The following is a 24,069-nucleotide window of genomic DNA, read 5'->3' on the forward strand; positions in this document are numbered from 1 at the left end:
GGTCTTCTCATGCATATAAGTAGATTGATGAGTCCGACTGACGGGTTTTAAATAATAATATAATCTTTTTTATGTATCCACACCGTACTTTGTGCGTAGTGCGAGTTTTGTAACTTCTCGGTCGCTCGGTAAAAGTTAAAAAACTCGGTCTAAGCACACAGATGAATTTTTGTTCTATCCCTTTATTCTTGTATCAGGCATTCATTCTTGTATTGCTTAGACAGCAAAGGACAAGTCGCTTACCCACTGAATTTCCTTTCGCAATTACGGTCGCTTTTCCTATCCGTAGTAGGTAGTAGACTCTTCAAACCACTGCTCTTGTTAGGGCTAGTATTAACACGTTCCCTCAGGTTAAGCCCGTGAGCTCCTTTAGTAGTCCAGGCGTTTCTGGAATAGCCTCTATCTACTCTTGGGCTGCCAGCGAATAGGTAGGTAAAAATACTTACTATTGGAACAACTTGGCGAAAAAACGATCATAGAATTAATAGTTAAATTTGACTACACTTGGTAAATTCAGCCTAGAATCGGTATTTTAAACAAAACTAACATTTTAAATGACCTAATATTACGGCACATAATTAGCGGCGGCGATAAATTCATGTCAATCGAGATTCCCTGTCTTTTTACCTCATACCACCTACAATCCACCCTTCCAGTTAGAATGTATTATATCTTATAATGGTCAGAGAACGAAAATTAGATGGTCGTTTTTGTCATTTTTATGCTGAATTTTGTATAAAATAAAAGGCTGTTAATGTTGTATGAACTTTATTTATTATTTATTACATCATGATTTTTTTACAATAAATAAATGCTGATAATAATCAATATGAAACGTCATGTCTAAAATAAGCAAATTTAATTAACTAATCTATAGAGAGTAACATGTATTCTAATGTATATAAAAAAATTATAATTGAAAAATGTGTACCTTCAGTGTCCTTCAGCAATACAAAAAACAATCGGATATAGATGGTGATAAAAAATAAAACGTCGATAATACGAAATTCGTAACGACAACGTTTGGTCGTACGTAGTTCCAATTATAAAAATGATGATCCTGTGAAAATAATAGTAACTGGTAACAATTTCTAGGAATTGCAGCAACTTAATGTCTACTAAAGGATTTTATTAGTCACTAACTAGTACTAGTACTACAGCTGCTTGTAAACTAAAGAGACAACATTGAGTGAACTGTTTATATTCAACAAATAATTTCAAAAATGTCATAAGAAAATTTCAAACGTAGGGTACACAATTAATTACATACAGTAAGGAGGGAATGAATACATGAAAATTTTGTACATTAAAAAACCAATACTGACGGGAATGTTTCGGTTATAATTTGATTAATAACAGTGATTACACAGTGTTAATATTCGTATTGCCTCATCTCAGCTTAAAAAGTTTTCCAATAAACCTACTGGATGCCAGCCAACTCTTCGATTATTGTAACGAACACATTCCAAACACAACACTAAATAACATACAATGTGACATCTTCTGTAGCAGAACAATCAATTTCTTTGTCATTATACAGCATGTTCATGTTATCGCATAAGGCAAAAAGGATCTACATGAACGATATTAAAACCGAATTTATGTGCTGCCATATTGTAAAAGATGTTTTTTTTAAGTTTTAGATCTTATTCACGACTAAAACTCGTAAAAAATAAGAAAATACAACTGTTCGGATCTAATGCAATGAGAACATTATTAAGCGTGGATTGCAGATAGGCCAAAACCACAACCAAAACGTTTTCTAGTATATCATACTCCACTGACTTAAATTACAATTTCAGACAAAAATAACAATTGAAATCATTTCCCAGGCAATACTGTGACACGCCTCGCGCTCCACTATCAGATTCAAAGAGTCTTGTCGCCCTAAACATTTTTTGACTCGACACATTTTAATTTTTTCATCACATCAATACGTAAGCACTTTAATCTACACAGACAAGTTGACGGAGACAGAATAAATTCGTGTAATGTTCAAATTTAGGCAAGCTTGAAAAAGATGTCACATTCGAGATGAAATTTACAATACCACAACAAAACAAACAGAACACATTATTCTTATTCGAGGATCGCGCGTTGCAAACTCGTAAAACAGTCTTAAAACTCATCCAAACATAAATAAAGTTAGCACAATACAATCGGCGTGTGAAGTACTGACACGGAAGCTTTTCAAACAAGATACAATATGTAGTATTATTCTAAAACAGTCCCGCCTGTGCAGTACTTCTAACGCATAAAACATAAAAATAATTTTAAAATGTTATTATTATTAGTCAAACACCTCCCTCAATCATAGTTTTCACCGGCCATGAAATCTACATTGAGTTCCACACGCGTACATACAAAAATTAGGTTTTTCGCATCTTTTCTATACACTACTTTTTTTTTCGTAAGAGCGCTATCTCCAATTTATTTATTTGCTAGGGTTTGTAATAATGTTGATGTATCTATAACTATTATGGGGCAGGATTAGTATTAATAAAAGTATATAATAGTGAAATCAAAGGATGCTGTATTACAAACCTGTAACATTGTTTATCATTAATCACTTCCTTAGTTTCGTAAGATGGATTATATTACATTCCATTCTTGTATCGCCCTCAAATTTATAATTAATGAAGTATTCATGAAGTTTCATTGGATATTCCAATAATGAAAGTGATCTCAATTTTAAAATTATTAATAATGAAATCAATGAGACACGTAGGCCGATTAAACTAATACATTTTCTGTAGAAACTTCTAGAAGCAAGTGCATTACCGAACTGGAACATCACGAAAACAAAAACCGATCTAGATGTACCGAATTGATAGAATATCCATTATATTGGTTTACACATCAATTTATTTTTGATAATTAATGTCTAATATTATTCTAAGCTCCGTAATATGTACTTCACATTAACCACGGCCAGACATCGTTAAATAATCACACGTTTCAATTTACGCCAATTTTAAATACCGCTTTATGACTAAACATGTTTTAGTTCCCTTACTAAGGTCCCAGAACTCGCAAGCACACCTAATACCCTGTCAGAGGCGATACTGTTTAGCGGTATTGTCGTCGTTATATCTTAGCAAGGGATACGAAATTCTTGTGTATGAACTAATCAGGCGTCACAAAAAAATCTACAACGTGTAACTAAATTTCGTGCGTTAGTCGATCACAAGCAGTGGTAATTTGTTAAATAAGTCGATTCAAATAATCATTTTGAACTACAAAGCGAATGATAAATCGAATTATTGCTTCGTGCCTCACGAACATTTAATTCTAAGGAAAACTCGAGTGCAGCGCACCGCTTTGTCTAAGGATAACAACTCACAATTTCTTTATCAACGAATGGCACACGGTATTTTCAACTTTTCAGATAAATCGCAACAAGATTGAAACTGGTGTTGCAGAAAGAAATTGTGAGTGTGGTTATGAATGGTGTGTGAAAGAGAGAGCTACATAATCCGCGTGGTTGCAACAGTGACCGCCTATCTTTTGGAGGAGCTCTTGATTTGTTGCAGTTTCAGGCGCAGAGCGTCGACCGCCGCCTCGTTCTTGTGTGACAGCGGTTGTGTGGTGTGAAGCTGGAAAATATGATAATCATTAGTTAATATTAATGTTCGCCTAATTATTGAAATACAATTTCGATTTTCTGTATTACACATTTGATTTGTCATTTACATTAATTAGTCCCTTATTGGAGAAAAAAATCACAAAACGACAGCGGCCGATTCAGACTTCTCTTTTCCAAAACTAGGAAAGTTACTTTTTGAAGACACTTTCCATCTAACAATCTATACTAATATATAAATCTACAGTGGTTTTTACGGATGTTCCGTTATAACTACTGAACCATGCATCCGATTCACTTCAAACTTGGTATCCATGTAGAAAATACGTGTACTTAATGGATATGATTTATATAAGTGTTGGACTCCCTACACCAGTTGCAGTGGCCTCAATTATGAGAATCTTTGTGGGGGAGAGAAATAATAATGTTAATTTTAAATGCCCAGCGAAGTAGACGGGTACAGCTAGTATAGTAACCGGCAAACTTCTTGAGCAAATGACCTTGACTGCGCAGAACCGAATTTTAGATCACTTTGGTGGTGAGGGTGAGGCGCGACGGCAGGGGAAATCGTATCGAGCGCGTTATTGGTAGATCAGTCGAACCCTGCGTCCCGCACCGCGCCCTCTTTCCGCTTGCTCCCAAAAGTACGCTTGCGTACAGTAAAAAGTGTATCGTTATTAATTGTTAAGTTATTTGTTATAATTGCTTGTTGACTTTGTTGCCATTTCTATATGTTGAGTGTTTGTTGATTTTTTATAAAAAAATACACTATGCCGCGACAAACTGGTGTAGTAATCAAAAGAAAGGGTAGAAAAATTGTGTACGACGTATATTGCTTCATTATAAAACAGGAGAAGGATGATGATGGTCAAGATTATGATAACGAAAAAAAAATTACAAGTACCAGCTTCGCTTCAACTGAACGAAGACCTGGCAACAGCTCTAGTTTTGACTTAATAGAAGGAATATCTATTTTACCCCAAGATTAAATTATTAACCTATATTTTTTGTTGATGTTTTAATAAATATATCAATAAATACATAATATGTTGATATTAATAATTTAATAGCATTATGACGCAGAGTAAATAATGTTTTTGCACGTGAGTGTACCATGCGCGAACTTACCCCCACTACGTCGACAAATGCTCAAGAAGTTTGCCGGCTATTATAGTTGTATAAAACTATATTATAAAAATATTTGAACGCTTTATCAAGAAAAACATTGCTTGTTAATACTTACTAGTGGCTACGCAGTAGTCGAAATTCGACTATTCTATTATATTGTTACAGATTTCGCCAAGACTACACTGTACACAAATCAAATACTCGTAATATTAAAGTTAAACAATATTAACCTATTCTCAATTTGACTACAGACTTTTAAGCAATAACAAAAGTTTGACAATAAACAAAGAGTATATGTGTGTGTGTGTCAAATACATGGTAGTGTGTGTAATGTTTTCTTTATTGATTTAACGTATTTTTAATCCATAATTTGAAAAAAATATTAGTATTCTGCACTTCTTCTCTACATTCTCTATAAGTGTGGAAAATTTCGTACTCCTCCGTCCGTGCAATTTTGTAATAAGGGGTACAAAGTTTTTGCTTCACGCATTAATATATAGATATTTTACAAAAAAAAATATCCCCGCATTATATACGCATGTACGGAACAGACAGCTTAGACAAATATATTATTTAAAGTTGTGTGTCTGTATATGTACCTCCAGCTGCGGGTCGATGCTGTGCGGCTTGGGCAGCGTGCTGTCGTTAATGGAGTCGACGAGCGCTCTGTTGTCGGCGATGGGCGTGCGAGCTTGTGACGGGGACTCTGTTTTCATTCCAGCTTTCGCCTGAAAATATTCACAACAAAACAATGTATCAAACAAAACATTTTGGAAAAGTAGTTTTCGAATACGAAAAGGCAATAAACGACTATCCTAGGCTTAAACGAAAACAACACTTCTCGTTACAGCATTAAGTTATTTTTTCACGGCGCCTTACGTTTTCTAGAAACCATAGGCCTGCATTAGCGGACAAAGATTGGGCCTGCGTTAACAGACCAAAATAAAAAAAGCGTTTTCATATTACTGTGTTATGAGTGTTTACGTTAAATTTTTGATAAATATTAAAATCTATTATAATCAATTTACACAAAACACAGTAATAATAAAAACTATAGCCAGAGAAGCAATATTAAACTATTTTTAATAATATAACATTTTAGTTTCAATTTTTTTTAAATTAAATTAGGAATATAAAGACTGTCAGAAATTTCATAAAGAAACTTTGAAAGCATAGTGAAAATATAAATAAGGATTACCTGCAAAGCTCTGAGTCTTTCCAAGAAGATCACATGTGATTTCTCGTCGTGTTCATTACTTATGTCTGTACAACAATAAAACTAAATTACAAATCGTCCAAACATTAATAAGTCAACAAACGTATGAACACTGGTGGACCTGTGAGTCCGCCCGGGTAGGTACCACCAACCCGCCTATTTCTGCCGTGAAGCAGTAATGCGTTTCGGTTTGAATGGTGGGGCAGCCGTTTTAACTATATTGAGACCTTAGAACTTATATGTCAAGGTGGGTGGCGCATTTACGTTGTAGATGTCTATGGGCTCCTGTAACCACGTAACACCAGATCGGCCCGGACATCGTTCTCGTCGAACCCGTCGCTTGCAATGAAGGGCTCCACGAATAATTAAACCCACAGACACAGCCCACTGAGTTTCTCGTCGGATCTTCTCAGTGGGTCGTGTTTCCGATCCGGTGGTAGATTCTGCGAAGCACGGCTCTTGCTAGGGTTCGTGTTAGCAACGTCATCAGGTTTGAGCCCCGTGAACTCACCTACTAGTTAAGGCTACGCTGATATAGCCTCTCAAGGCTATCAGCTTAGGTAGGAAAAAAAACCAGGAGGGCAGTGAGCTCGTCCACACATAAAAAAAAAAAGAATAGTTCACCAATGTTGTCAGCCTTGTAGTCGTGTTTGTACATGAGCATAGAGCCCAGTTTCCTCTGCTCGGCCACTTCGCGCAGGCCTCGCTCGACGAAGTTGCGGAAGTAGTACGACGAGCCTTGCATGAAAGTCCAAATGTCCACGTCCGGATGTCGCTCCTGGAAAAACAGTTTTGGAAGCGTCAGAAATATTTTACCGTCGCTTGTGCTCACACAATGTGCTCTCTACTGTGGTTTACGGTGTCCTCGAGGAACTTCGCATAGAAACGAGACTATCGACGATTTGCTACCAGAAGGTTCTTGGTTACTTTGGTCACATTGCTCGGCGGCCACCAGACAACCTTGAAAGATTGACTGTGGGGGGCAAGGTAGAAGGGAAAAGACCCGCCGGCCGGCCACCAAACCGTTGGTCAGATCAGGTAACTGCGCTCACTGGACTCTCTGTTGCGACCGCCCTGAGAGAAGCCGAAAACCGAAGGAAATGGAAGCTGATGGTACAAAGAGCCACAAAGGGCTTTCAGGGACACGACCTTCAGCTATGAAGTATGCGACTAAGAAGAGAGAGAGCCTACTGAGAGTAACGTTGCAAATTCGAGAACGTCGTTCACGTTACGTCTAGAAAAATAATGATTGTTGACAATGGGCATAGTGTGGTGATTCTTCCTTAGACCGTAATTCAGGGTTGTCGATAGCCGACATCGATAATTTTCAGAGCTCATTTTTTTAATGCTTATATGTCTTTTTATACTATAAAAAAGTAGAGACCTTAGGAATTAGAAAACTAGGTAGTAAAATAGATCAGGATAATCTTAGCACAAATACATGAACAGGTTGAGAACACATACATGTTTCTTCTGATTTATCGACTATTACCATTTATATTCCCTAACCTAAGATTTTTATAAAATCTAATCAGGTATATGTATTATGATTACGATGTATACGATTCGTAATTCGTTTCGAAATAATTATTTTCCACCTGAATTTTTTTTTATTGCTCTTATAGTGAGACGAGCATACGGCCTGCCTGATGGTGAGTGGTTACTGTCGCCCATGGACTGCAGCAATGCTAGGGGCAGAGACTTGCCGCTGCCTGCCGATGTGTCGATACCGGAGTGTTAGAGAGCGCGCGACTGACCCTCAAGTCGTAGAGCTGTACGAGCGCCTCCTTGTGGTGCTCCTTGCTGCCGATGCGCTTGAGGATGAGGGCGAGCTCCTCGTGCACGGCGCGCGGCAGGCGGCCGGCGGTGAGCGCGGCGTTGGGCGTGACGGACGCCAGGACAGAGCCTCCGTTGATCGCGTCTGGAGTGTTTTCTTTCTTTTCGTCCAGTTTCAGTTGCTGTACGTGTAAGCGTTCTTTAGAAAAGATTTATTTCAATAATTCATCATCATCACCTTATATTTGTTACTCTCGAAATATTTTTGAAGTTATACTTCTTTAGGCGCGTTATGAAAAATTGATGAGAGTGAAATTATACGATGCGCGCGCACCGTGACACAAAATTAACAGAATGAAGTTGCCCACTAAATCGCTCATTACAATACGACCGACGTAACTTGGCGAGTCTGAATATAGCCGCAGGTGAACTTTCCAACCGTACCGAGAATTACCGAATTTATACGATATCAAGAAAAGGGATGTCCAATATGCGTGTTTGAGGATGTTGTTTAATCGAATTTTTTTCAAATTGATTATAATTTAAATAAAAAAAAAAGAAATAAATTTAATAAAAATAAAGTATAACTTCTTACGTGCGTATATAAGTACACGCACCCTTTTTTAAAATAATAATCTGTCAAAGGATATAAAATTTCTTTTACTCTTTTTATGGTAATGTAAATTCTTTTAAAATACTAGCTGACCTGGCAAACGTTTTGCCATATATAAGATTTCTAGGGAATTTCTAGTGTAGAAAAAAACCTAACTTATTGTAAGTGTGTAAGGATGTGGTAAATGAGTGAGAGGCATGTAGCGCTGTGAACGATGAGGGAATATAAAAATGACAAAACCTCATTCAACCAAATAATGCCTCATTATAACAAACAAAAAAAATGTTCAAAAAATACATAATAAATGTTAGGGGTGGACAACCCTTATCACTTAGGAATATGAAAAATAGATCTATCTATTTTTCAACCTACTAAGTATGCATATAAAATTTCATAAAAATTCATGTTTTTTATTTTATAAATAAAAACTCAACCTCTAAAAGCTCTGAACGAAAACCTTACTTCTCATCGATTTGTGGCTATATTTTAAGTATATAAAACAATATAAACAATAAATTCACATACCTTCAGAACTTTAAGTAAATAAGGGTAGAGGTCAGATTCGTTGACGTCCGGTACCTGGGTGAGATGGTTCACTATCGAAGAGCCTTTCATTTTGACTAGAGTATGTACCAATGTTTTCACTGTCCTAGAATATACAGAAAATACTGTTTATATATTATTATCATTAATATTTACTTCTTCTTCTTCCTTCAGTCCACAACGTCCACTGCTGGACAAAGCCTTCCTAAGCCTCGCCACAACGAACGGTCACCTGACGCCTGCTTCCACTGGACTCCCGCGACCCTCAACAGGTCATCGGTCTACCAGGTGGGAGGCCTACCCACGCTACGTCTCCCGGTACGCGGTCAATACTCAAAAACTTTTCAGCTCTACAGGCCATGTCGCGTGACGGAGTAGGAATAAAGTGAAAGGCGCTCGTCAGAGCAGCCAAAGCCAATATGGCGGCGCCTATAGTTCTTTTTTTTTTTTTTTTTTTTATTGCCTTTGTAGGCAGACGGGCATACGGCCCACCTGATGGTGAGTGGTTACCGTCGCCCATGGACTTCAGCAATGCCAGGGGCAGAGCCAAGCCGCTGCCTACCGCTTAATACTCTCCATAAGCCTCGTTTGAAGAAGGACATGTCATAGCGCTCGGGAAACACGCGTTCGCAGCAGCTGACCGTCTAGTGTATAGACTATTACTCATTTGTGCCAGTGCTCCACGCTATTTTGTTTGTTTTTGTCAGTGTTTAATGTAAATGTTCTTTGTCATAGTAAAATGTCTATAATGTGAAAAAAAGTTTCACTTTTACTGTGGTTTCATAAAACCATACAATCCTTTTTTTCTTCATACTGAAATAAATGGTTTTCTCACCTGTATGGCGTATCGCTTATATCAGGATTCTTCTTCCAAAAGCTATTCGGATAAGCCTTATAGAACAAATGTATTTTGTACAGCACGGCGTCGTAGTCTATCGAATTGACATCCCAAGTGGAGATCATCTTCAACGTCTTCCAGAAACACTTGAGGAGGAGGTCCTGGTAGCGCGGGTACTCCGGCTCTGACACTCCGATTGAATCATGGAGCAGGGAGACTATTGCGCTGTATGAAATAAACAAAACAATATCATCAAATCTGATAAAAGTAAAATAAAATTTCGTATTAACGTGCAGGCGTATCAGCATGCAGGATATTTGAGTTTACAATTTAGTATCTATAAATTACATTAGAATAATAAAATGATCTATGCTACTTTCTCAGATATGTTTTTAGGTCGTTACTGTCTTTGGTGTAGGTACAATATACCAAATTAAATTATTTGTGTTCCTACTCTTTACTTTAAATGACAAACGAATCAACAGCCGCCAACAGTGGCACACAGTGGAGCCTATAGAACTTACAAAATGAATGTCAGTGCTAACTTTGGAGACGAGCTTTAGGTTGTCCTTTAATACACAATGGACAATTATTTAGCAGCATTAACAAATAAATCTAAGAGAATTCTTATGAAACACTGAAAAGTAATTTATGAAACTTATTTTAAAAAAACCAAAAAGGACTTTTAACGTTTATTAGTGTAGGCCTTAATGGGTTTGTGTGTGTTTTTTTTTTGCTTAGATGGGTGGACGAGCTCACAGCCCACCTGGTTTTAAATGGTTACTGGAGCCCATAGACATTTACAACGTAAATGCGCCACCCACCTTGAGATGTAAGTTCTAAGGTCTCAGTATAGTTACAACGGCTGCTTCACCCTTCAAACCGAAACGCATGACTGCTTCACGGCAGAAATAGGCAGGGTGGCGGTACCTACCCGTGCGGACTCACTAGAGATCCTACTACCAGTAATAAATAAAACAGTACAAGAATGAAGTGTCGATGGCTCACCAGAGTAGCGGCGTGCGGGGCGAGTGCTCGAGCACGCGCACGCACACGTTGTTGAGGATGCGCACGAGCCGCTCGGCGTCCGCGCCCCCCGCCGCCCCCGCCGCGCCCCCCGCGCCCAGCACGCGGAGCAGCTCCCCCAGCAGTGAGCATAAGGCGCTCTCGCCCACTTGCGAGCCGCAGCCGGCTGTGTCGTAGAACTGTGTGCCCCGTGTTAATCAAGTTTAATATAATAAATAAATAGTTTAAAAAACTAACAAAATACGTTTTTATAGAAAATCCAACTAAAAATTAGAAAACGTATTTTAATAAATTTGAATTAAAAACAGTGTAAACAAAAATTATTTTATTGTAAAAAAAACCGTGGGGTACATGGTATAAGTAATTATAAATATTTTATGAACAGATATGAATAGAAGGGTTATTTTGATAATATCCTGAAAAGCACCCCACGCTTTTTTACAATAAAATAATTTATTTTTACACTATTTTTAATTAAAATTTAGTATCTATTTTTTAGTTGGATTTTCTATAAAAGCGTATTTTGTTAGTTTTTTGTAAACTATTATTTATTTTTCATTTTTTAGTTGAATTTCAATTTTTTCAATTTTTTTCAATTTTTTATTTATCATCGGTCCTTAATAAGTATACCAAATTTCGAGTTAATTCGACGTTTTGAAGGGGGTCAAAGTCAAGTTCAAAGATTCCGTTACAAACATACATACGTCTGAAGCTAATAAAAGCGTATTAAAAAGACAATCGATTCGATGTTCATAATAAACAAATTAACAGTCAAATGCAATAAAACATTAGTTTTATTTTTATTCATACCCAATTAATAAACCAGAATAAGAACATTCATGATATATATGTCGGAGACGGTCATTAGTTTGACAGCTAAACGAAAAGTAACACGATTCCCGAGATGGCAGCACTATTGCGGTACCGTCGGAACTCTGCTAACTTCGTGCTACGACAGAGTCTAACTGATGGAGGCGCGTAGACGCTATTACACACTTACCGACCAGTCTTCTTGAGTCCTAAGAACTTTTGTTTGCCTTCATTTGCTAACGTCAAGAGAAAATTTCTGAATTGTTCTAAGACAGCAAACGTGATTTATGTACTCAATATTTCTCTTAGCTCGATCACCCTATGATATCTGACGATGCTATTAACGATTGTGGCTTCTCCGACATATATTTATATTCAGAACTAGCTGACCTGGCAGACTTCGTAGTGTCTCAATCAATAAATAAAAGACCTAAACTTTTGTATAAAATAAACTTAAAACAAACAAAAGGAATCCGTTCGACGGGGGACACATCAAAGCGAATTCAAAATTGTTATTTTTATTTAATTCCGAGCATTATCATATTAGTCTACCTTTTCAACCTTCTCTGGACTTTCACAAATGATTCAAGACCAAAATTAGCCAAATCGGTCCAGCCGTTCCCGAGTTTTAACGAGACTAACGAACAACAATATTTTTTTATTTAAATAAATAGATAGATATACATAAAAGAGATTTTGAAAGGGTAGGTTATACTGACATTGGTGAGCACCCCCGCGAGGCACTTGTAGGCGGAGAGCGCGTCGTGCGCTGAGGCGGGGGGCGCGGCCCGCAGCCGCCGCAGCTGCGCCGCCACCGCCGCCACCAGCCGCTGCTCGTGCGCGCCCAGCGCCGCGCCGCGCCCCGACACCACCACGCCGGAGATCAGCGACAGCGCGCGCATGGCGGCCTGCCGAGCGACATTACATACTAGACTTTATTACTACTACCCACCAAGAGTTAGGCCTCAGTCACACACGGCACACAAACAAATACAAGACAAAGCGAAACTATATGGCAGATTATGAAAGAAACATACTTAAAAATTTAAAGTGAAACTTTTTTATTACATCGTCTCGAACTTTTTCGGCTGTGTGTTGCATGTCGCGTGACGGTCGGCCGCGGAGTAGGGATAAAGTGAAAAGCGCTCGTCAGAGCAGCCAAGGCCAATATGGCGGCGCCTATAGTTCGCAGCAGCTGACCGTGTAGTGTATGGACTATTACTCATTTGTGCCAGTGCTCCACGCTATTGTTTTTGTCAGTATTTAATGTAAATGTTATTTTCCAGAGTTAAATGTCTATGATGTGAAAAAAAGTTTCAGTTCTACCGTGGTTTTATAGGACCACACATCCTTTTTTTATTTTTAACTTAAATATATTTTTCGAAATGAATATTTAAGTATGGACTAGAAATAGTATTTTGCCAGCACTGCACCCTTTTCTTTTTACATAACAATGTAAAATAATGTGTTATACAAACATTGAGGTCGGGGCTGGATATGGAGTGGATGGTGTCCGCGAGTTGCGCGTCGTCGACGGCAGAGGGCGGCGCGGTGGGCGCGGGCGCGGGTCGGCCCGGCGACGGCGGCACTATGCTGCAACCATATACAATGATATTACTGGTGGTAGGCCTTCTTGTGAGTCCGCGCGGGTAAGTACCACCGCCCTGCCTATTTCTGCCGTGAAGCAGTAATGAGTTTCGGTTTGAAGGGTGGGGCAGCCGTTGTAACTATACTGAGACCTTAGAACTCATATCTCAAGGTGGGTGGCGGCATTTACGTTGGATATGTCTATGGGCTGCGGTAACCACTATACAATAAACAAAAAAAAAAAAATTTTTATATCCACATAAATATTACACACAACATTTTACTCTACACAACTCTTTATTTTAAAACAGACAAACTTACATGATAATTGCCAGTTACTGATCAAGGATATAGGGGTGCGAAAATAGGGATTGGCCGTGTGGTGGCTTAGAACAGCACCACCTCAATTCTCCTAATAGATGCCATAAAATGAGACTAAAGGATTAACCGGAGGATATGTTACAGTATTCACGAGTATTTTGGCCGCCAAACAGCTATGTGATCTAGTTTAAAAGGTCCATCGGTACAATACAATCGAAACATTGACCTATCTCAAAGTGACTTCTATGGGCTTACGACTAGGTAAGCACTAAATAGCAAGTTACATGTACATTGTACATGTTCCACATACTTTTCATCCAACTATAATAGTAACTTCTCCTCATCTTCTCAACCCAGGAGGTTACTACACTAATGTGTGTGTCTTATGTTTTAACGGTGGATTTTACAGGCTTGCACACTGTCTCCCACTGTTCATCTCTCTTTCAAAGTGCATTCTAGTTTGAAAGACAGAACTGCCAATGAATTTGATTTCATATACTAAGTTAACAGATAACATTAATATTTTGTTGTGGTTCTACATACCTGGCCCTGACTGGTTGGACGGTGGGTTTCCTCATGCCTCCAACGGGCACAGGGTCGTCCAAAAATTTCAAGTCTGGCTGAGCTAGTTCTGGCCTCCGTACTGAGGGAACTGCTGCGTCTAACTGTGCTATCAGGTCTGGATCTAGACCGAACGGGCCGGTAATGACTCTCGGTTCCAGCGGTGCACTGTAAGTTAAATTATCCTAAATTTCTTATAGGTTTTTTTTAAATTATTTTTCCTTTGTTGAGTTATTCTCGCCCGGAGAATCTAGTATAACCTCACGAGGTTACTAGAATAGGTAAGAAAAAGAAAAAAAAATTGTAAATTAGCATTTAAAAAAATGGACATGCCATTATCTCTAAATAGTATTTAATCAAAGTAGCTATCTGACTATATCTCCACTTACTACATTTCTACAACAAACCCTGTCGAAATCTTAATTTAAAGTTTAGTCCACACTGTTGATGCGCCGGGCGAATAATTAATTACAACTAACCACAACTACAATAATTAAATTAATTAACTACAACATTTAGTAGGCAGTGGCTTGGCTCTGCCCCTGGCATTGCTGAAGTCCATGGCCGACGGTAACCACTCACCATCAGGTGGGTCGTGTGCTCGTCTAACTACAAGGGCAATAAAAAAAAAACCTAAACCAGCAAGTTTATTATTATTATTTGTATGTTTGCAACACCACTGGTCTAACTTACACGTTCACGGGCGGTGGAGGTTGTTGTTCTTCCTCTTCCTCTTCCTCCTCGTATTCCGCCTGCGGTATAGTGTCAGCTGATATCATGCGACGTGGTATTTCGGGCTCCTTCGATATAAATGTATATTATTGTAATATTCTATTGAATTCACGTAAGGTTTTTGGAGATTTTTCCTAATTAGTTCTCATTAATCGAGAAAGGGGAACCACTAGTAACGGCCAGTATTGTTTTAAGCCTCGCAAACTTTGTAAAGTTTGTTTTATCGAAATTTTTGTTACTTTATATGGCGCAAAGAAAAATGAATAAAAATGGTAAAATGACGGTATTTTAATTAGTTGTATACATCTGTATAATTAATGAATTAACCAATTTAATTAAGATACCTTTTAATGCTTATAAATACATTTTTATTAGCAGATTTAATCATTATGTCAGCCCTAATAAAAAATAGTAAAGCCATCATTCATTTTAAAAAATAATTACATATTTACTTTACTGGTGGTAGGACCTCTTATGAGTCCGCGCGGGTAGGTACCACCGCCCTGCCTATTTCGGTTTGAAGGGTGGGGCAGCCGTTGTAACTACACTGAGATCTTAGAACGTATATCTTAAGGTGGTTGGCGCATTTACGTTGTAGATATCTATGGGTTCCAGTAATCACTTATCACCAGGTGGGCTGTGAGCTCGTCCACCCACCCATCTAAGCAATAAAAATAAAATTACCTCTGGCTGCTGCAGAATAGGTTTCCCTGTAGCCGATAAAGGAACTACCATGGAACGTCGAGCCTCAGCGCTGCGAGTCTTGCCGGCTCTCTTGATGCGCTCTTCCAGTAATGAGAGGTCTTTGTCAGATATCTGCAATATGAAAATAGTAAGTTCATCTTTTTTTTTCTTCTTTTTTTTCCTACCTAGGCTATTTCAGCGTAACCTTAACTAGTAGGTGAGCTCACGGGGCTCAAACCGGAGTGTTGCTAACACTGACCCTAACAAGAGCAGTACTTCGCAGAATCTACCACTGGATCGGAAACGCGACCCACTGAGAAGATCCGGCGAGAAACTCAGTGGGCTGTGTCTGTGGGTTAATTTACTCGTCGAGCCCTTCGTCGCAAGCGACGGGTTCGACGAGGACGGTGACCGGTGCTCGAGGTACCTAAAATCACCGTTAATGGATCGGGAGGATCCGTAATGACGTGTTTTGGGCGACGTCGACGAGTTCATCAAAAGCACGCTAGTAACTTAGAAGCACAGCATCCTCGCATCTTGTAAAGCATGTCATTGAAATTATTTATTGTCATTCGTTATTATAACGTATTTGACGTTTAAGTTGATACTATTACCTCATTGATAATGCAGTTAGTATATATGTCTTTGTTAAAGGTATTTTCAATTTGGGGTCTTGAATTTGTTTGTTTTTGCTACCCATTCATTTCTATATATCGAGGGGTTAAGGCTATTTGGGTTAAGCGATATTTTTGTGACTTTACAGGCGAGCCATTTAAAGTATAAAATTTGGAAAAAATATCATAAGAAAAAACTTCTTCAGATATTTAAAAGGAGTAAACTTAATTGAAGTTCAATTAAAAAACGTCGAATTGTTTATGCTAATACCAAATAAAACGGACCTTTAATTACAAAGATAAAAATCGTGTATTAAGCGAAATGTCGCTTAAACCAAATAGCCTTCCAATCCTCGATATTAGATAACTTCAAGTATGTATCTAGTGAAAGAAAAAGTAGTATGCCGATTTTTAATTAAAAATAAATAATAGTTTAAAAAAACTAACAAAATACGCTTTTATAGGAAATCCAACTGAAAAATAGAAAATAAATTTTAATTAATTTGAATTAAATATAGTGTAAGAAAAAATGATTTTATTGTAAAAAAAAGCGTGGGGTACATGGTGTAAGTAGTTATAAATATTTTATGAACAGACATGAGTAGAAGGGTTATTTTGAAAAATCCTGAAAAGCACTCTTTTTTTTTTAAATAAAATATTTTTTTTCTTAGACTATTTTCAATTTATTTTTTATTTTTTTATTTATAGTTATTGTACACAAAAAGAAAATACAATAAAAACAGATTTAAAGAATGTCTAAATACCATGTACCTGACTATTTTCAATTCAAATTTATTAAAATTAATTTTTTATTTTTTAGTTGAATTTTATATAAATCGTGTTTTTTAGTTTTTTTAAACTGTTATTTATTAATTAATAATAAATCACAATCACCTGTCCGATCATCTTGTAGACTTTCTCTCCCTCGAGGAAGTAGGCGTTGGCGATACAGTTGAGGGCGGCGGACCGGACCGCATTGTCCCGGTCGCCGATGTGACGCGCGAGCTCGCGGAGTGCCGCGGCGCCCGAGGTCAACACCGTCGACCCGTACGTCTCCAACAAGTGCCCGATGCACTCCAGGCACTCTGTCGGAATAGGACTTTTTAGCGGAAACGCGAGGAGTGAAGTTGTGTGATTTGTTTTATTTTGTCTATTTTTTTAAATTTTTTTATTGCCATAATAATATGTTAGTTCACTATACTGATACCAGATATACTTGTGTTGTGTAAATATAATTTTAGTAACCATTGACTGTGATAGCTGTTTAACACCGGGTGGCTCATGACCTTAACCAACTATATTTATACTAGTAACTTTAATTCCTATGGATCTATGCAATATGGTTTTATATCCTACAGTTTGTTTTTTTTTTTTTTTATTGCCCTTGTAGGCAGACGAGCATACGGCCCACCTGATGGTGAGTGGTTACCGTCGCCCATGGACTTTAGCAATTCCAGGGGCAGAGCCAAGCCGCTGCCTACCGCTTAATACTCTCCACAAGCCTCGTTTGAAGAAGGACATGTCATAGCGCTCGGGAAACACCGTGGAGGGGAGCTCATTCCATAGCCGGATGGTACGTGGCAAAAAAGACCTCTGGAAACGCACTGTGGATGACCGCAGTGGCTCCAGGTAGTATGGATGAACTCTACTCCGGTGGCGGGCGGTGCGATGGTAAAAACGAGATGCCGGTATCATCTCGAACAATTCCTCAGAGCACTCCCCATGGAACATACGGTACAAAATACAGAGGGAACCGAAGTCCCTCCGCGGACCCAGAGGTTCAAAACGATCCGTGAGAATGGGATTATCGACAATCCGAACGGCCCTCCTCTGTATGGAGTCAAATGGAAGAAGCTGGTATTTGGGAGCCCCGGCTCAGAGATGGGAGCAGTACTCCACGCGAGGCCGGACTTGTGCTTTGTAAAGCAAAAGCCTTTATCCAGGCGTGAAGTACTGCTTCGCTCTGTTGAGGACTCCCAGCATTTTGGACGCCAACTTGGCTTTGCCTTCCAAATGACTCCGAAACTGGACATCGCTCGAAATGTCGACCCCAAGTATCCCGATACTCTCGGAAGGTTGCAGGGATACTCCTTGGAATTGCGGCGCCATGACAAAGGGGTCCTTCTTCACAGTGAACGCGCAAACTTGTGTCTTTAAGTTCAATTCATCCCATTCGGAGACTCGCCCCAGAGAGTTCTCCACTTCAGACACAAGTTTTGATCGTCTCTCTTGCACTACGCTCCGAGAGAGACTCTGATGGCCGATATATCGCGCATCCCCCGTGCTGTCATCTGCATAGCAATGCATGCCATCAATAGACAGCATGTCATTGATATACAGGATGAAAAGCGTGGGGGAGAGCACCGAACTTTGTGGAACGCCAGCGTTAATGGTCATGGTATCAGAACAGTCACCGTCTACAACGACCGTGATGCCCATCCAAAAAGCTAGCGATCCACTTGCAGAGACCCTCGGGGATTCCGTAAGATGGTAACTTCGATAGAAGTGCCCTATGCCAGACCCTGTCGAAGGCCTTCGCGATATCAAGGCTTGGAGAGCAAGAGCCTCGCCCTTGCTCTCCAAGGCTTCAGCCCACCTGTGAGTAAGGTATACAAGAAGATCGCCAGCTGAGCGACCGTGACGGAAACCGTATTGTCGGTCACTAAACAGCTCATTCAATCAGCAATCATCATTTATATATTTGGAAAACACAGAGAAACATCAAATAAAACTATTAGTAAGAGGATATTTTTTTTACAAGAGTTAAAGTTTTTTATAAGTTACTAGCTGACTCGGCAGACTTCGTAGTGCCTCAATCGATAAATAAAAGACCTAAACTTTTATATAGAATAAACTTAAAACAAACAAAAGGAATCCGTCCGACGGGGGACACGTCAAAGGGAAAACAAAATTGTTATTTTTATTTAATTCCGAGAATTTTCATATTTTTATACCTTTTAAACCTTCTCTGGACTTCCACAAATAATTCAAGACCAAAATTAGCCAAATCGGTCAAGCCGTTTTCATGTTATGTCGTGACAACGGAAAACGGGTTTCATTTTTATATATATAGATTATATAATATGTGCTCACCGGCTCTTTGCCTCGCATTCTTAGATTTGAGTCCCTCCATGAGGTACCCAAACAATTTTGTAACAGAATACACAACGCATATTTGTCTGAAGAGTGCTTTGACGCCATTGCGCACAGTGTCTTTTGGATCCCCCACCTGTTAATAAAAAAAAAGAACTTTTTTGATACTTACTATCGGTGAGAGTCAAATGTATTTATAACCAAACACTGTGCATTAAGTGTCTATTAATGTAGTTTATATTATATTATATTTTTATTATTTTTTGAAGTTCAGGAAAGTACAATCTTATACTTTGTAATTTTTATTTTTATCTACTATCTAAACTATTCGCGACACTTATCAGTGTTTCGATTCACATATTTACGACTTGAATTAGTTATCATCTTGATAGTTTAATCTATAAATTTATGTATGTAAATCCACATTTGTTTTTTGTCATATGTGGTCATACACAAACAATAGAGCATTGTCAATAATCACTTTTGGGAATTAAACATAATCTCTCTAAGTCTATTTGAAATTTTGTTTTAATTTGTTACTGGATCTTGTTGATATCATAGTCTGATGCACCTTCAGACATGAGCTTGAAGTTTAAATTCTTCTGTATTCTTCTGCTGTTTCCTGTTCAAACCAGAACACATGTCTGCTTTGAGATTGAAATGATTCTGATATTGTCATTATTTGTCATCTATAGATCAAAGTGCTAGTTCATAGAAATTCTACATATTTTTAATGTTCTTCAGGAAAGTATCTAATGTCGATTTACTAAATTTTTTTTAGAATTATGATAAAACTATTTGTTATTTTAGATGAATTAAATATCAATATTTTTTTAATTTTAAATATTTTTGACAAAATGAACTGACCTTTAACACTAAATAAGGTATAAAACAATTCGCTTCATATTCCGCCATTGTGTAGTCGCAATCTATGAGATGGTGGAATACCATAGACAAGTACTCGAGTCCCTTAAGTATGACTGACGGGTTTGTATCAAAAAATCGCAAAGTCAGCCACTTGAGGACCAGGTCCAAGTTGGAAACTAACGCTGGGCCATTCTCGTGAAGATCTTCAGATAATGCTTCGATCGCTTTTAGATGATATCTGGCAGAAAAAAAAGTATATTTATGGGCAAAAAAATAATAATAACATATTCTTTTCTCTTATCTACAAGCTTTAGTGTTATCAATTTCGATGAGTGGACTAGTATTAAAATGACACATAATAAAAAATATTTTCCGAGTACTAAAGTATTCATATTCATTAATGATATTTCTTTCTTTCACCATAGTTCCAATGATCACCCTTATCAGTCGAAATGTGAAAGATTAACTCAGAACTAATGTTAACGTTAACAACAATTTCGACGGAATCGGGTCTGTTACACCTCACTGACACCAGATGGCGCAGTTTAGCGACCTTACTAATGGCGGCTTTTGTCAGCGCGAGCGTGTAGTGCGTTTACCCTAGTGCCTCTGTGCTTCAAAATTAAGAAAGTTTGGAAAGAAGTTATTATTAGTCAATTTAAGTTATATTTCCCTTAGAAGGAAGATAAGGAACATATTCTGTGGACTAATGAAGATAGCGGCTTATCTTCATTAGTCCACAGAATATGTTCCTAATAATAATAAGATGCAATACTAATGGTTACTGGTGGTAGGACCGCTTGTGAGTCCGCACGGGTAGGTACCACCGCCCTGCCTATTTCTGCCGTGAAGCAGTAATGCGTTTCGGTTTGAAGGGTGGGGCAGCCGTTGTAACTATACGGAGATCTTAGAACTTACATCTCAAGGTGCGTGGCGCATTTACATTGTAGATGTCTATGGGTTCCAGTAACCACTTAACACCAGGTGGGCTGTGAGCTCGTCCACACATCTAGGCAATAAAAAATAAAAAATAATAATAATAATAATGATCTTCGATAATCTTATAATCATAATATGTAGTAATATATCAGAACATATGGATCATCTATCACTAACAAAAAGCAAATTCTTATTTTTACCTGAAATCACTATGAAACATGTTGGCGATAAGTTGTTTATTGAGACCGGCGGTGCCCATTTGATCTTTGAGTAGCTCGAAGAACTCCTCTCGTGGTGTTGTGAAATTCCATTTCAATACTGCTCATAAAAATTATCAATTAATAACTTTTAATTATAAATTAATAACATAAATGTGCTATGCTATGTCTCGTGGAATGATTATCAAAATTAAACTACTCTTAAAATTTTTGCATTTGATATGTGAAATATCATTTTAATTTACTAAATTATAAAAAAAATTGTTTTTAGTTATTCCTAAAGGATTCGATAAATCTTTATAACACGGATTTTCTTTAATACAGTTAATTAATGATTTAAAGTATTCACAAAGTTCTGCATTAATAAAACACACATTATAATTTTATCAGAGTTAGGTAAGAAATAAACAAACCTTTTAGTTTCTGGTCGTCAATAATACGTTGATTCTTGGCATTGTTGTTCGGTAATAGCGGGGAACAATCCTCATCGTCTTTCTTACCGCGACTTGAAGCCGACGACGGTTTAATCACCTGGAGGAATTTCAGCTTCAGTGAATAGCACAGAGGTATTTCTTTAACATTGACTAAAATCGATCTACAATCAAAATTGAAGTCGTCATGACCTAAAGGATAAGAAGTCCTCGTAACTCCTTAGCCGATTTCGATCACAGCGACCACTTCAAACACCGTTTCTAATTGTCACGGTGTGCTCGGGGGTGGCTAATAACACAGCCGATCTTATTCCTATAACTTTCCTGCACATTAGGAAAGGGTGAGCACACCATTATAATAATTGTAAGAGATAGCACAAAGGGCGTGCTTTCAGTTCATTGCGTTGAGCATCTGTTTCAGAGCAGCGTTTCTCCTCAAAGTTTGCCAATGCGACTGTGCCAGTGTTTGAATTCCGTAGAAAATTACAATGCTTCAAGGGAAACAAGTACTTACACATGTTTCGTGAAAATAATAATTACACTAACCTTTCCTTTACCTACAGGAGCACTTTTCTTTTCGGCTTCTTTCTTCATTGCCCCTCCGGTCTTAACTCCCTTGGTCTCCTCCTTCTTGGTTTTGGTTGGCAATGGTTGAATTGGCAAATTTGGACGAGCTTTGTCTAATGCTGCCAGAACTACTGTTTTGGAGCCGGGCTGTTGAAATAACAATTTATTTCAAAACTATTATTAATCTTGATCAATGTGATTTCACAGTTTTCTTTATTTTCCTATTATGTTTCATATCTGTTTTTTTTTATCTTAATCTTAAAATCTCTACGTATGTTTAGAATATCCAGGGAAATAACAAAATCAATTAATTACTTTCATATATGCATAATTCATGATAAGTGAACAAAGGATAAGAAACGGAAAAACGCAATTGCAGTTGCATTACAGCATAATTATATTGATTATCTATTTCCCAATAGTCTATTTGCAGCACCCCATTATCAGTAATTTAGAGTTTAAAAAATTTACTCATGCGCTGGACCATTTTACCTAATTATCATCTTGTAGTTAGAAATTACAAAATCTGTATCTATACTAATACATATATAAATGTACAGTGGTTTTCACGGATGTTCCGTTATAACTAATGAACCATCCATCCGATTGACTTGAAACTTGGTATCCATGTAGAAAATACATGTGCTTAATGGATAGGCTAATATTTATATGAGTGTTGGACTCCCTAATAATAATGACAATAAATAATAATGTTAACTTTAAATGCCCAGCGAAGCGGGCGAATACGGCTAGTATACTAGTAAAACTAAGCTCTAACCTTCAATTTTTCAAGCTGCTTGTGCATCGCTTCGTATCCCAAATGCAACATGAACGGGAAAACGCAGTCCGCTGCGGCCTTCCGCACGTCGGCCGCCCGGTCCTCTATACACGCGAATAGCGTCCCCACACACACTGAGAGCTCTTCTCTTGGAAATGATTTGGCAGGTACTACAATAGAAACGATTTCATAATCAATACTGGTGGTAGGGTAGGATCTCTTGTAAGTCCGCACGGGTAGGTACCACCGCCCCGCCTATTTCCACTGTGAAGCAGTAATGCATTTCGACTTGAAGGATGGGGCAGCCGTTGTAACTATACTTAGAACGTATATCTCAAGGTGGGTGGCGCATTTATGTTATATATTTGTAAATATCGGTCGGTAGGCAACGGCTTGGCTCTGCCTCTGGCATTACTGAAATCCATGGGCGACGGTAACCACTCCCCATCAGGTGGGCCGTATGCTCGTCTTGCTCGTCTGCCAATAAGGCAAATAAAAATAAAAAAAAGAAATGTCTATGGGCTCCAGTAACGACTTAAAACCAGGTGAGCTGCGAACTCGTCCACCATCTAAGCAATAAAAAAAATTTGATAATGATATTAAAATCTTATGATACGAGAGTCTTCCAAGATCAGTGGTCCTCACCATTAGGCAGGTGTTCAGCGAGCCACTGCAGCAGCGAGGCCCTGAGTACAGGCGAGCCCGCCTTCAGCGCGTCGAACAGCATCTCCCCGTCGAGCGGCGCGGCGGGCCCGGCCTCGCGGCACCACGCCTCCACGCACGACACCGCCGCCGCGCGGATCCACTGCTTGTTGTCGCCCAAGGCTGCAAGTTCAAAATCAACAATCACACATGTGGCGGGTAGCTATCTTCTTCTTCTTCTATATCGTTCCCTCACTACTGAGGATCGCGACCACATGCGATGTACTTCCAATGCACCCGATCATGGGTGGCATGGACTGCATGGTACAGACTACCACCGAGTGCTTCTCTTGCCAGATCTGACCATCTGGCTGGTGTTCTGCCCACGGCGCGCTTGCCTTCCATTCGACCCGTAATTATGAGCTTCTCTAATTCATGTCTGGGAGACCGCATGATGTGTCCGAAGAAGCTCATAACACGTTCCCGGCAGATGGAAGAGAGC

General features: G+C 38.6%; 1 protein-coding gene across 2 annotated transcripts in view; it reads right to left on the reverse strand.

The window, feature by feature from the left end:
• Positions 1-751: 751 nt before the first annotated feature.
• msps (msps cytoskeleton-associated protein 5) overlaps positions 752-24,069 on the reverse strand; it is a 47,163-nt gene continuing 23,845 nt past the window's right edge. For both annotated transcript variants that reach the window (XM_089739523.1, XM_089739524.1), the window contains exons 17-37: positions 23,571-23,750; positions 22,926-23,095; positions 22,127-22,294; positions 21,563-21,680; positions 21,132-21,249; positions 19,993-20,230; positions 19,126-19,261; positions 16,927-17,117; positions 15,419-15,550; positions 14,696-14,802; positions 13,985-14,170; positions 13,012-13,126; positions 12,253-12,441; positions 10,706-10,902; positions 9,695-9,922; positions 8,842-8,965; positions 7,685-7,885; positions 6,552-6,705; positions 5,910-5,974; positions 5,311-5,439; positions 752-3,596 (exon numbers count right to left, since the gene is read on the reverse strand). In XM_089739523.1, coding sequence (XP_089595649.1) covers positions 3,501-3,596; positions 5,311-5,439; positions 5,910-5,974; positions 6,552-6,705; positions 7,685-7,885; positions 8,842-8,965; positions 9,695-9,922; positions 10,706-10,902; positions 12,253-12,441; positions 13,012-13,126; positions 13,985-14,170; positions 14,696-14,802; positions 15,419-15,550; positions 16,927-17,117; positions 19,126-19,261; positions 19,993-20,230; positions 21,132-21,249; positions 21,563-21,680; positions 22,127-22,294; positions 22,926-23,095; positions 23,571-23,750 — 3,242 coding nt within the window. In that variant the 3' untranslated portion in view covers positions 752-3,500. The remainder of the gene's footprint in view (positions 3,597-5,310; positions 5,440-5,909; positions 5,975-6,551; positions 6,706-7,684; positions 7,886-8,841; positions 8,966-9,694; positions 9,923-10,705; positions 10,903-12,252; positions 12,442-13,011; positions 13,127-13,984; positions 14,171-14,695; positions 14,803-15,418; positions 15,551-16,926; positions 17,118-19,125; positions 19,262-19,992; positions 20,231-21,131; positions 21,250-21,562; positions 21,681-22,126; positions 22,295-22,925; positions 23,096-23,570; positions 23,751-24,069) is intronic.

The sequence above is a fragment of the Bombyx mandarina genome, chromosome A1, assembly GCF_030267445.1.
Source record: "Bombyx mandarina strain Sakado chromosome A1, ASM3026744v2".
Lineage (NCBI taxonomy): Eukaryota > Metazoa > Arthropoda > Insecta > Lepidoptera > Bombycidae > Bombyx > Bombyx mandarina.